Below are 12,477 nucleotides of genomic sequence, written 5' to 3'. Positions count from 1 at the left end.
AAATTGATTCGTGAAGATTTTTGTTTTAACAAGCAATAGCCATTCTCGGTTTTCTTCATAGGGGTAACAACCTAATTAGACGAGATCGTGCTCGTTACGATCCGTTAGCCATGGTTATGTCCCAAGCTATGGGTTCTCATCCATTTGTTATTTCCTCATTTACTGTTGATGTCCCTTGTGTCAGCTTTAGTTCTTCATTACTCTGGATTATAATCGGCTGAACAGCATACAGAAATAAAGCATGCACCAATATCACCCTAATGTTATCACGGAGCTCATAAGGTGCAATTTAGACAATGGAATCAATGCACACAAAACTGTTTTAGGTTGTCATTTTGGATTTCACGATGAAAAAAACATTATTTGGATGGATTCACATCGTTAAAAATTGTGAATACGATGCGGCGTGCTCTTTTGGTCTATGTAGCAATATTCATTATAAATGCTTGTCCATCGTCTTACAGGTTTTTTCCATCGTCTTTGGCGTCTTACTGAATTTGCCCATCGTCTTTGGTGTCTTACTGAATATGTCTATCGTCTTTGATGTCTTACTGAATATGTCCATCGTCTTTGATGTCTTACTGAATATGTCTATCGTCTTTGGTGTCTTACTGAATATGTCCATCGTCTTTGGTGTCTTACAGAATATGTCTATAGTCTTTGGTGTCTTACTGAATGTGTCCATCGTCTTTGGTGTCTTACTTAATTTGTTCATCCTCTTTGGCGTCTTACTGAATTCTCCATTGTTTTTGGTGTCTTACTGGACTTGTCCCTCGTCTCAAACGTTTGACTTGCTTGTCCATCGTTTTTGACGTCCTACTTGACTTTTCCACCTATTTGGCGTCTTAATGGACTTGTCCATCGTCTTTGGCGTCTTAATGGACTTGTCCGTCGTCTTTGATGTCTTACTAGACTTGTCTACCGTCTTTGACGTCTTACTTGACCTGTACATCGTCTTTGACGTCTAATTTGACTTGTTCATCATCTTTTGTGTCTAATGGACTTTGTCCATCATTGTTGATGTCTTACTTGACTTGTCCGCCGTCTTTGACGTCTTACTAGACTTGTCCACCATTTTTGATGTCTTACTTGACTTGTCCATCATCTTTGACGTCTTACTAGACTTGTCCACCATTTTTGATGTCTTACTTGACTTGTCCATCATCTTTGACGTCTTACTAGACTTGTCCACCATTTTTGATGTCTTACTTGACTTGTCCATCATCTTTGACGTCTTACTAGACTTGTCCACCATTTTTGATGTCTTACTTGACTTGTCCGCCGTCTTTCACGTCTTACTTGACTTGTCCGCCGTCTTTCACGTCTTACTTGACTTGTCCGCCGTCTTTGACGTCTTACTAGACTTGTCCACCATTTTTGATGTCTTACTAGACTTGTCCGCCGTCTTTCACGTCTTACTGGACTTGTCCATCGTCTTTGACGTCTTACTTGACTTGCCCATCGTCTTTGACGTTTTACTTGACTTGTCCATCGTTGTTCACGTCTTACTGGTCTTGTTCATTGCCGTTTGCGTCTTAGTGGACTTTGTCCATCGTTGTTGGTGTCTTACTGAACTTGTCCACCGTCTTTGTTGTCTTACTGGACTTGTCCGTCGCCATTGAAATTATCGTATTATATTTGCTCTTTTAGCTCAAGGTCGTTGTCTTACTGTACTAAGGAGTACAATACTGACAATACCTTGCCATGAAAGTCAAGATCATAAAGCAAATATAATCATTTCGAAAATACCTTTTTTTCATCTTTTCTTTTTACAAAATGTAAAGCAAAAACGTTTCAGCTTCATTTTCAATCGTATAGGCCTAATCAAATATAATACAAAGTCCAAGATCGTCATGTTAAGTTTATTCTTATGCATTATCAAGCCAACCATGTTAGTTCTTCTATGGCTTTCCAATGTAAAACGTACCTGTGTTAAACACAAGCATGCATAAGATATTGCAAATCTAGCTCTAATCCATTTTGATAATATCTTAATAATAATTTTATCTCATTTCTATATCTCCTGCGAAACATCCTAAACATAAGGTGGCCAAAGGTTATGGGGCGCCGTTTTACTATGTATTCCCATTTGGTGATATCACCTATTCAAATGAGTGATATCACCTTTTCGAATAGGTGATATCACTTAAGAACTTTTTAAAGTGATATCACCTATTCGAATAGGTGATATCACTTATTCGAATAGGTGATATCACCTATTCGAATAAGTGATATCACTTAAGAACTTTTTAAAGTGATATCACCTATTCGAATAGGTGATATCACCTATTCGAATAAGTGATATCACCTATTCGTTTCATTAAGTGATATCACCTATTCGAATAGGTGACATCACTCATTCGGATAGGTGATATCACTTATTGAAACGAATAGGTGATATCACTTAATGAAACAAATAGGTGATATCACCAATTCGAATAGGTGATATCACTTATAAAATTTCATAAGTGATATCACCTATTCGTATAAGTGATATCACTCATTCGAATAGGTAATATCACTTAAGAATTGTATAAGTGATATCACCTATTCGAATGGGTGATATCACCTATTCGAATAGGTGATATCACTTATTTGAAAAATAAATTGGTGATATCACCTATTCGAATAGGTGATATCACCAAATGGGAATAAAAACGGCGCCCCATAAAAGGTCACCTCTAACAAACACCGGTCAGAGAAGACTTCAAGAAGAGAAAGTGCGGATGGATTGGCCACGCAATACGCACATCACCAGCAAACCTCACTCGGCAGCATTTTACTTTAACCCTCAAGGAAGAAGGAAAGTTGACAGACCCAGGCAGACTTGGAAAAGAAGCCAGAATACTGAAATGAAGGCAGCCGGTATATGGCATGGGCCCAGTCTGAAGAGGGTCTCTCAAAACTGTGTCCGTTAAAGGAGTCCTGTTGTAGCCCTTTGTTTATCTAGCCAAGGCTCGCCACTTTTGTCTTTCTTTACCCTCGCCAAAATACAGCTTATATTTTAAGACACTGACCATGTATTCTCTATTTATAAGATAGCTTATTTATTTTATGAGATCTTATAAAGAAAAGTATATAAAGATATCTCATTTATTATAAAAGATATCTCATAAAGTATATAAGATATCTTATAAAAATCCTGGATCAACGTTGCTTCGTGAATAAATGACAGCTTGGCTTGCGATATACCTAGGCAAAAAGGACGAACAGTCATAGCCATACATTGTATAGCCCATATAGCACATGCAAAAATAATATGACATTAACTCATACGACAATATTAGTTGTTAATATATATATATGTATATTTCTCTCGGTACCACTACGACAGGAAATTCAAATATATATATAGATTTGAATTTCCTGTCGTAGTTGTTCCGAGAGAAATATTTATAATATATAATACATTGCGGTCCAGGTATTCATATCATCTTATAGACGACTTCCACAATGATCATGTCAGGGTATCGGGCCGACCATCACTGCGCCATTGAAACGTTCTTTTTTAAGAACGCCGATGTGGCGCAGCAGTATAAGCTGCGGATATTTCTGGCTAGGCGATTGGGTGCCGTAGATCGTGAGTTCTATGGGGCGCCGTTTTACTATTTATTCCCATTTGGTGATATCACCTATTCGAATAGGTGATATCACCTATTCAATCAGTGATATCACCTATTCGAATAGGTGATATCACCAATTCATTTTTCAAATACGTGATATCACCTATTCGAATAGGTGATATCACCAATTCGAATAGGTGATATCACCCATTTGAATAGGTGATATCACTTAATGAAACGAATAGGTGATATCACCAATTCGAATAGGTGATATCACCAATTCGAATAGGTGATATCACTCATTCGAATAGGTGATATCACCTATTCGAATAGGTGATATCACTTAAAGATATTCTTAAGTGATATCACCTATTCGAATTGGTGATATCACCCATTCGAATAGGTGATATCACTTAATGAAACGAATAGGTGATATCACCAATTCGAATTGGTGATATCACCTATTCGTTTCATTAGGTGATATCACCTATTCGAATGAGTGATATCACTATTCGTTTCATTAAGTGATATCACCTATTCGAATGAGTGATATCACCTATTCGAATGGGTGATATCACTTATGAAACGAATAGGTGATATCACTTATCCGAATAGGTGATATCACTCATTCGAATAGGTGATATCACCTATTCGAATAGGTGATATCACTCATTCGAATAGGTGATATCACCAAATGGGAATAAATAGTAAAACGGCGCCCCATAGAGTTCGAGGCCCGGTCAGGGCATATCTAATTCCATAGCAATCACGAAAACAACGAAAGTTTGTAGTACATAAAATGAAATACACAGATATTAAAGAAAGAAAGAAGGGAACTTTGCCGTCATCAGAGGTGATTGTTCGTGTGGTAGTTGTTACATTACAAAGGAATATAGTGACGGTTCAAAATACAATTCTGTTATCATTTCCTGAGCACTTAGAAGGTTCGGATTTTGGTCAGAAATCGTGTGCACCTCGAGTGGGATGTGATAAACAGGAAAATATGCTTATTACGGTATGAGGTCTCAAAAATTGTTTAATTCCTGCAAGCAACAACATAAACAATACAGTAGTTAAACATAACTGTGATGAAATTTGCTATTTTTTAATATGTGAAATCTAGGTAAATGAACTTCCCCTTCTCTGAGTATACGACGCCCTCCATTGTGAAGACGGGCTTAAATGTACATTCAAAACATTCGCTTTACAGTAATTCTTCATTTTCAAAGGTAGAACGGAGCATTTTCTATTTGAAGTTTTGTGTGTGTGTGTGTGTGCTTTTATTTTATTTTTTTTATTATTTTTTTTGAAGAGGGGGTGATACTTTTGAGAATGTTTTATGCTAGGTGGCGAAGTTGTTTATTCGATACTCCAGAGGTTATGTTCTTTTTTTTAACATAGAAGATTGCAGTTTTGTTTTAACTACAATCGTAAGTTACCTGTAAGAGACTTCAGAAACACATACAATTAAAAAAAAACAAATGAAAAGCGTATATAACAGATAAAATTCCTATGATTAATATTCTCCTGGACACATAAATCGTTGTGTATATCTTTGGTAAGCAAATGTGTTAAAAAGTTAGTAAAGAGTCCGAAGATAACAGCAATATTATCTGGTTACACTTGTCCGACTAACGCAAGTCTATATTTTTTTCATTTGAGTTATGCGCCCTTTGTTTGGGAACTCTTTAGTGCACTAGTACACATCTGTCAAAATTAGAGAATGATACCTGCTGCAATCAGTGCAGTATTTCGCGACTGTGTAGAGATTGATGATGAAGATGAAGAGCACGCGTACCAGCTGTATGATTTTGTTAAGACGGGGGACATTGAAAATCTCAAGAAGGTTCTGGAATATCCCGAGTTCCGAGCAGTAATCAATATGAAGAATCACCTTGGATGCACCCCGTTAAGAATTGCAGCCGCGGGTAATGTTTAACAAAATATCTTTCGAACACATATCCACTATACGATTAACATGTAATACTGAACGTCAACATAAACATCAATTTTAACAAAAATGACCAGTTTAGATACAGGCGTTATAGGCCAAGGGGCTGATAAACGACGTGTTGTCAAAGTGGTTTAAAGGAAGATACACAATGATAGTCAATACTGGACTATTCCACTGTAATAAAGATTGAAATCATACACGTACCCTATTTCCTTCCGACCAACGGAGTTTGAACATGTAGTTACTCCATATGGCATATGTGTTTGCAGCATTTTAATCACATGCAGCGGTTTATGTACATGTACATGTATATATATATCCATGACTTGGTTTAGACTTCAGGTAAAACCGATGCACAATAGCCAACCAGGTGTGACCACTAAAACTCCTATACAGGTACAATACTACAATGTATAATAACATGCAGCTAGATGTACCTGTGACATTTACCTGTATAGCTGCATGTATACGCATATTACATATGCATTTGTATATAGTACATGTTATTATGCTAAATAATGTTATTTCATCACATGATATCAGTTTGTTTAGTTCTTGGAATAACAAAGTCTGTTTTAACGGCAATTATTTTGGTGATTATACTGTTAATCCATTATGATTAGGTCGCATGCAAAGTTTGAAATTGATATGGCAAGCAGTTCTTTAATAAAATATGTAAACAATCAATGATGTGAATTTCCTTTGTGCAAAGGGCTATAACTCCATCAAAATAAAGAATATTAATACAGAGTGCAAACTTGATCTGTAATCCATTATGAATAAGCCACATTTAAAGTGGCAAGTGGTAGCAAAAAAAAAGGCTGAAAAACTGTTAATTGTGATCATTACCTGTGTCAAAAGGACCATAGCTCGAGCAAAAAAATGAAATATTGAAACAGGGTTGGAACTCGAACTATAATTCATTATGACAAAGCCACATACTAATTAAGTAACATATTGATGTGGCAAACATTAAAAAAAAAAAATTTGCAAGTGTGGTTAAAAATGGGCAAAGTGATCCCTCATAATCAGTGTATGCCATGCTTCACAGGCGACACAATAAATGATTTACAAATAATCATAATTTAGAGAATATGTAAAATCTCTATAATTAAAGCTAATTGTTTAAGTGTAATTTTTATCTCATTAATTGCAGAGGGTCAGCTTGAGTGTTTACGCCACCTGCTGGAATTTGGAGCATTGGTAGACAGACCAGATGTCAAACTTCAGACTCCATTATTGGTGGCGTTGAAGAATTTCCACTTCGATTGTGCAGAAGTGTTATTAGAGCAAGGAGCTAACCCTAACGGGGACCCACACCATGTCACCACACCTTTGTATGTCATGACAATGCAGGGCTCATTTAGAGGAATGAAGGTAATTAGGCTTTCTAATGAACACCAATATCCTGATACTACCAATCAATAAAATGTGTTTAAAAACCTAATAATGCAGGATTGATACCCTCAGGGCACTGAAATCCATTATAAATGAATGATGTATTTCAGAAATTATCAAATCAGGTTAAGTTTTACAATAAACACTAACAAACAATGAAATCGATAGTGAAGAGTCAGTTTGTCTATCTTGTTTTTTTTGTGGACACATATATATATTACAATATATATTGTTTAAATATATGTCTTTGTCACTACAATAACTTTATGAGAGAGCTCTAGATGAAGCATTTGGAGTGAAACTGCATGCAGTTCTATAATATATGGGGTGGTGAGGATGGCAAATGATGGTCAGGTGTTTGTGATGCCTTATGAAGGTAAAAACTAAATGTTTAGTACAATTGGAGATGATCATGAGGACGCCTCTATAGGCTCTTCTTACCTGTACCTCAATCTTTACAACAATATGACAAACAGGGATCAAGCTTAAAGCTTTAATAAGAGTATGACATTTACATGCTTCCCAGACCTAGGCTATAATGTTGTTGGAAATAATTCACTGAGGATGCCTTTGGCTGTGATAGCTCAGTGAGTGGTTTGACTCTCCTTACCAGTGTCGGTTTGTGTTTCTCGGAAACTTGAAAAATGGGCCAGTTTGTGCTGTTGTAGTTGTGTTCTTTTGGCAAGACACTGTATCCTGATTGCATTGAATCATATACGGTGCTCCCATATGTTGTACAGTGAGGTAGTCACCAACTACTAGAAGGAAACCCTGCCTCAAAATGACCCAGGCTGTTCATAAAGCCAACAAACAAACTGAAGGTGCCCACCTATTGGACCATGAGTTAATTGATCAAGTTTGTTGAAACCTACATTCAGCCAGAAGCCTTAATGTGCATGTACTGCATTGCCGGTCTTCTTAAGTTCAACTTCACATGATTAGTCAAAGGTCTAGGACAATGTTATCAATAATTGTATGTCACCCTCACACTATAAAGCTGGTACTGTGTTCACAGTTAAAATTAAGTGTTGCGATAACGTAACGTTAACTAAACTGTTACCAAAAATATTGACCTCACCTTACATGTGTAATACTCCTTGCCATCACTCTAGCTTCCATTATATTTATTGACATAACTTAATGAAATTCCACAGGAATATTAACTTTTTTACATACCCTTGTGAAGTTAAAATACATGATCAAGGTCACTGATATCAAATTGTACCAAATTTTATTGTAGTTGTTTTTTCCAGGTAGATATATATGGTGCTATATAAAGTATCATATGAAAAATGGGAATAACCAATTACAACAATATAGCTTAATATTTTTGGTTCAGCATGGCTTGCATAATAACTACTGTAACACAGAGCACCTTGTTTAAAAACAAATATAAAACTATCCTCAAATTTATATACATTTTGTTTCCATTTCTTTTCAGTTACTGTTAGAACATGGTGCTGACACTTCTGTAGCTAATAACCACATCCTACCCATGATGTCCCTGCACGTCCCATTGTGTCCCATTCAGATTGCTCTGGCTTATAAACAATATCCCTGTGTACGACTGCTGCTTAATTACGGGTCTGAAACTGACTATCTACCCTCGCACAGTCCCAGTAGGGATCAGGACCACATGATGCTCTATGATCTTTGCATCAGTAAAATGTGCATTTTGGTGGCATTTCAACTTCTCTATGAGTCTGGTACCAATATATACATACGACCAAAGGATAGTAAACAAGCTTGGGAGCTGGAGGAGAGACCGGGTATCAAGGGCTACCTAAAATACATCACAGGTATGTAAAAATCATTGTCAGTACTTAGGATAAACTACAGGTATGTAAAATTACAGGTATGTAAAAATCATTCTCAGTACTTAGGATAAACTACAGGTATGTAAAATTACAGGTATGTAAAAATCATTCTCAGTACTTAGGATAAACTACAGGTATGTAAAATTACAGGTATGTAAAAATCATTGTCAGTAGGATAAACTACAGGTATGTAAAAATCATTGTCAGTACTAAGGATAAATTACAGGTATGTAAAAATCATTGTCAGTACGTAGAATAAATTACAGGTAAGTGAAAACATTGTCTGTACTTAAAATATATCCCTTGGGATGTAAAGTCATGGACTGTTCTTAAAATACATCACGTGTGATGTGAAGTCATAGTCTATACATATACTTTAATTATATGTATATGTATATCACAGGTATGTCAAATCATTGTCTGTACTGAGGATAAATTAGAGATATGTTAAGTCGTGGTCTGTACTTAAAATACATCACTGGTGATGTAAAGTCATGGTCTATACTGAAAATACATCACTGGTGATGTAAAGTCATGTCTGTACTTAAATACATCACTGATGATGTAAAGTCATGGTCTGTACTTAAATACATCACTGGTGATGTAAAGTCATGTCTGTACTTATATACATCACTGATGATGTAAAGTCATGGTCTGTACTTAAATACATCTCTGATGATGTAAAGTCATGGTCTGTACTTAAATACATCACTGGTGATGTAAAGTCATGGTCTATACTGAAAGTACATCACTGGTGATGTAAAGTCATGGTCTGTACTTAAAATACATCACTGGTGATGTAAAGTCATGTCTGTACTTAAATACATCACTGATGATGTAAAGTCATGGTCTGTACTTAAATACATCACTGGTGATGTAAAGTCATGGTATGTACTTAAATACATCACTGGTGATGTAAAGTCATGTCTGTACTTAAATACATCACTGGTGATGTAAAGTCATGGTCTGTACTTATATACATCACTGATGATGTAAAGTCATGGTCTGTACTTAAATACATCACTGATGATTTAAAGTCTTGGTATGTACTTAAATACATCACTGGTGATGTAAAGTCATGTCTGTACTTAAAATTCATCACTGGTGATGCAAAGTCATATCTGTACTTAAATACATCACTGATGATGTAAAGTCATGGTCTGTACTTAAATACATCACTGGTGATGTAAAGTCATGATATGTACTTAAATACATCACTGGTGATGTAAAGTCATGTCTGTACTTAAAATACATCACTCTTGATGTAAAGTCATGTCTGTACTTAAATACATCACTGATGATGTAAAGTCATGATATGTACTTAAATACATCACTGATGATGTAAAGTCATGGTATGTACTTAAATACATCACTGATGATGTAAAGTCATGGTCTGTACTTAAATACATCACTGATGATGTTAAGTCATGGTCTGTACTGAAAATGCATTACTGGTGATGTAAAATTATTGTCCACATTAAATACATGTACCTGTAACTGGCAATACATAGTAATGTTCTGTACTTGAAATACATCACTAGTGATGTAAAATCATGGACTATGCACCTTTATTATATATGTATAACACAGGTATTTAAAATCATAGTTTGTACTTAAAATATATCGCAGTGATAAAAAAGAAAATGTATTGCATGCCTGAAATATATCATTAAAAATTGTCATATCAACTGAAATATTTGTACTGTTAGGTATTTCAAAAGATGTCCACACATTTTCAGAGAATCCACGTAGTCTCAAGTCTGGATGTCGCCTGTCCCTGATGCGTCAGTATGGCCGGAACCTGTTGGTACAGATAGAGAAAATGGACATTCCTACAGTCCTTAAATCCTACCTAAGTCTCGCTGACATCAGATGACAACATCCTCTCACTTAGGAAAAAAAAATTTAACAATACTCTTTGTTGTATTTGTATACATTTTGTAAGTTATACAATAATTAAGCTGCCATTTATTATTTGTTTTGAATACCATTTATTAAGTTTTTATAAGTTTTCTTGGTGTCTTATATATAATAGCCTATATATTTTCAAATAACATTTTGCTGAGCTGATTCTCCATGTTATTGCATTTAAATACAGTCTAGTTACTGTATAAGCTGATGTACTTTTAACATCAAATACCTGTTGTTCTACAAATATATATCAAGGGTGCTTCTGTATTACAAAACCAATTTTTATATAAAGAGAATTATCAGATATAATTTACACCCAAGTCCTATTTCTTTAAAATTTGATTTGATTTTAGCTTCATTGACAGTATTACTAATAGGTTAAGTGTACCATTTGTACAAATGATTTAAGAACTACTCATGATAAGTCAGTTCCGGTTGAGATTAGAACTAAGCATGGCAATGCATGACCCTGCCACACACACACCTTTTTTTAGTTGAATTTTTTGCAAAAGTTTCTTGTGTTTTTGTCAGTTAAGATTATTTTCAGTTAAATTGAACATTTACTACAGCAAGCTCCTAAATACAATACACCATCTTATATATCTATATCTACAAAAAAATCTTCTCCGTCATTGCATTAAACATAAATTGTATTATCCATACCTGTAATGTATAATAATATTCCAGCATTACTGAATTACCCTTCGCCTTTATATGCCTGTGATTGTGGAGTTTGAAGAAGAGAACACCCATGTACAAACAGCATTATATTGATAGTACATTTCTTTTGTCAAAGTGTCTCGGGGGCTCTATATGTTGTCGTTCTTCTTTCTGTAACATTACTGGGAATAATAATATATATATTGTCTACTTTATATTTAGCTTGATATGGTAATAGAGGGAGATAAACTGGAAGGTAATTTATAAAGGCCTGCATGTGTATACATTAGACACGATACTATAAAACTACCTATCTCAATAAACAGGTGATAAAAAGCCAGTAGTCTGTGTCAATGAAGGGATATCAGGTTTGTTCAAACGAATGGCCTTGACATAATTTACAGTGATGAAATGATATCTCAGTAACCAAGAGGCCAAGAGACGAAATAGTGAGTCACCTACATGCAAGACAGAAGAACTAAGTACCAAGTTGAATGAAGTTTTTTTTTAAATTTAAACATGTTTATTGTCAAACTTATAGCCAAAAGTTTTCTGAGTATAAACTTATCTACGCATTCTTCTGATATACATTTAAATATATATTTCTGCAATGATATAACATGTATTACAAATGTACTATCAGGATCTGTTGGTGAGGTATTACAACATGTACGTTAACAAAATATTTAATTTATAAAGTATGCATGCTGTTCAGTTTTAGAATACCCCTGCTTCCCTTGGTGCGTTATGCGAATGTATTATTGTGTGGGTAAATATGGTTTTTGAACATTTGTTAATTATTAAAGTAAACGTGTATTTTAATTTTGTTGTTGTTTTTAATTGGTTCCTGTATTGAACGAGAATGATCGCCGTGTTAGTCGATATATAGGTTAGTAGTACCAGTTGTGTAACTGTCAGTATACTGCCAGCACATGGGAGACAATCCCTTAAACCCTAGAGTTAACGGTCGGCGTACACTACATGTATATGGATTGCGGGTCAGGTATAACGAGACGATGGATGGCTATATCAAGCGACACATTATAAATGGGTGGTGTTTGAGGACAATAACACGCATAAATACTAAGCGATGCGAATCCCTTGCGTCCTATGAACATTCAACAAAGAAAAGAAAAAGTTGAAAAACTCTTCCAATTCTCCTTTTTAGGTCCCG

General features: G+C 35.2%; 1 protein-coding gene across 2 annotated transcripts; it reads left to right on the top strand.

Annotated features, from left to right (window-relative positions):
- The first annotated feature begins 5,242 nt into the window (after positions 1-5,242).
- On the top strand, positions 5,243-12,125 carry LOC117321646 (ankyrin repeat and SOCS box protein 12-like). 2 transcript variants are annotated; one of them, XM_033876152.1, is made up of 4 exons: positions 5,243-5,491; positions 6,674-6,894; positions 8,357-8,714; positions 8,755-8,780. In XM_033876152.1, the coding sequence occupies exons 1-4, from the start codon at positions 5,287-5,289 to the stop codon at positions 8,760-8,762; spliced, it is 792 nt and encodes a 263-aa protein (XP_033732043.1). In that variant the 5' UTR covers positions 5,243-5,286; the 3' UTR covers positions 8,763-8,780. The 2 variants fall into 2 exon arrangements, with proteins under 2 accessions (XP_033732043.1, XP_033732041.1); XM_033876150.1 differs by lacking the exon at positions 8,755-8,780 and adding an exon at positions 10,472-12,125 and having other exon boundaries at positions 5,246-5,491.
- Positions 12,126-12,477: the final 352 nt, after the last annotated feature.

This window comes from Pecten maximus, chromosome 2 (assembly GCF_902652985.1).
Source record: "Pecten maximus chromosome 2, xPecMax1.1, whole genome shotgun sequence".
Lineage (NCBI taxonomy): Eukaryota > Metazoa > Mollusca > Bivalvia > Pectinida > Pectinidae > Pecten > Pecten maximus.
Note: the sequence above shows the minus strand (reverse complement) of the source record. Positions and strands in the feature narration are given on the sequence as shown.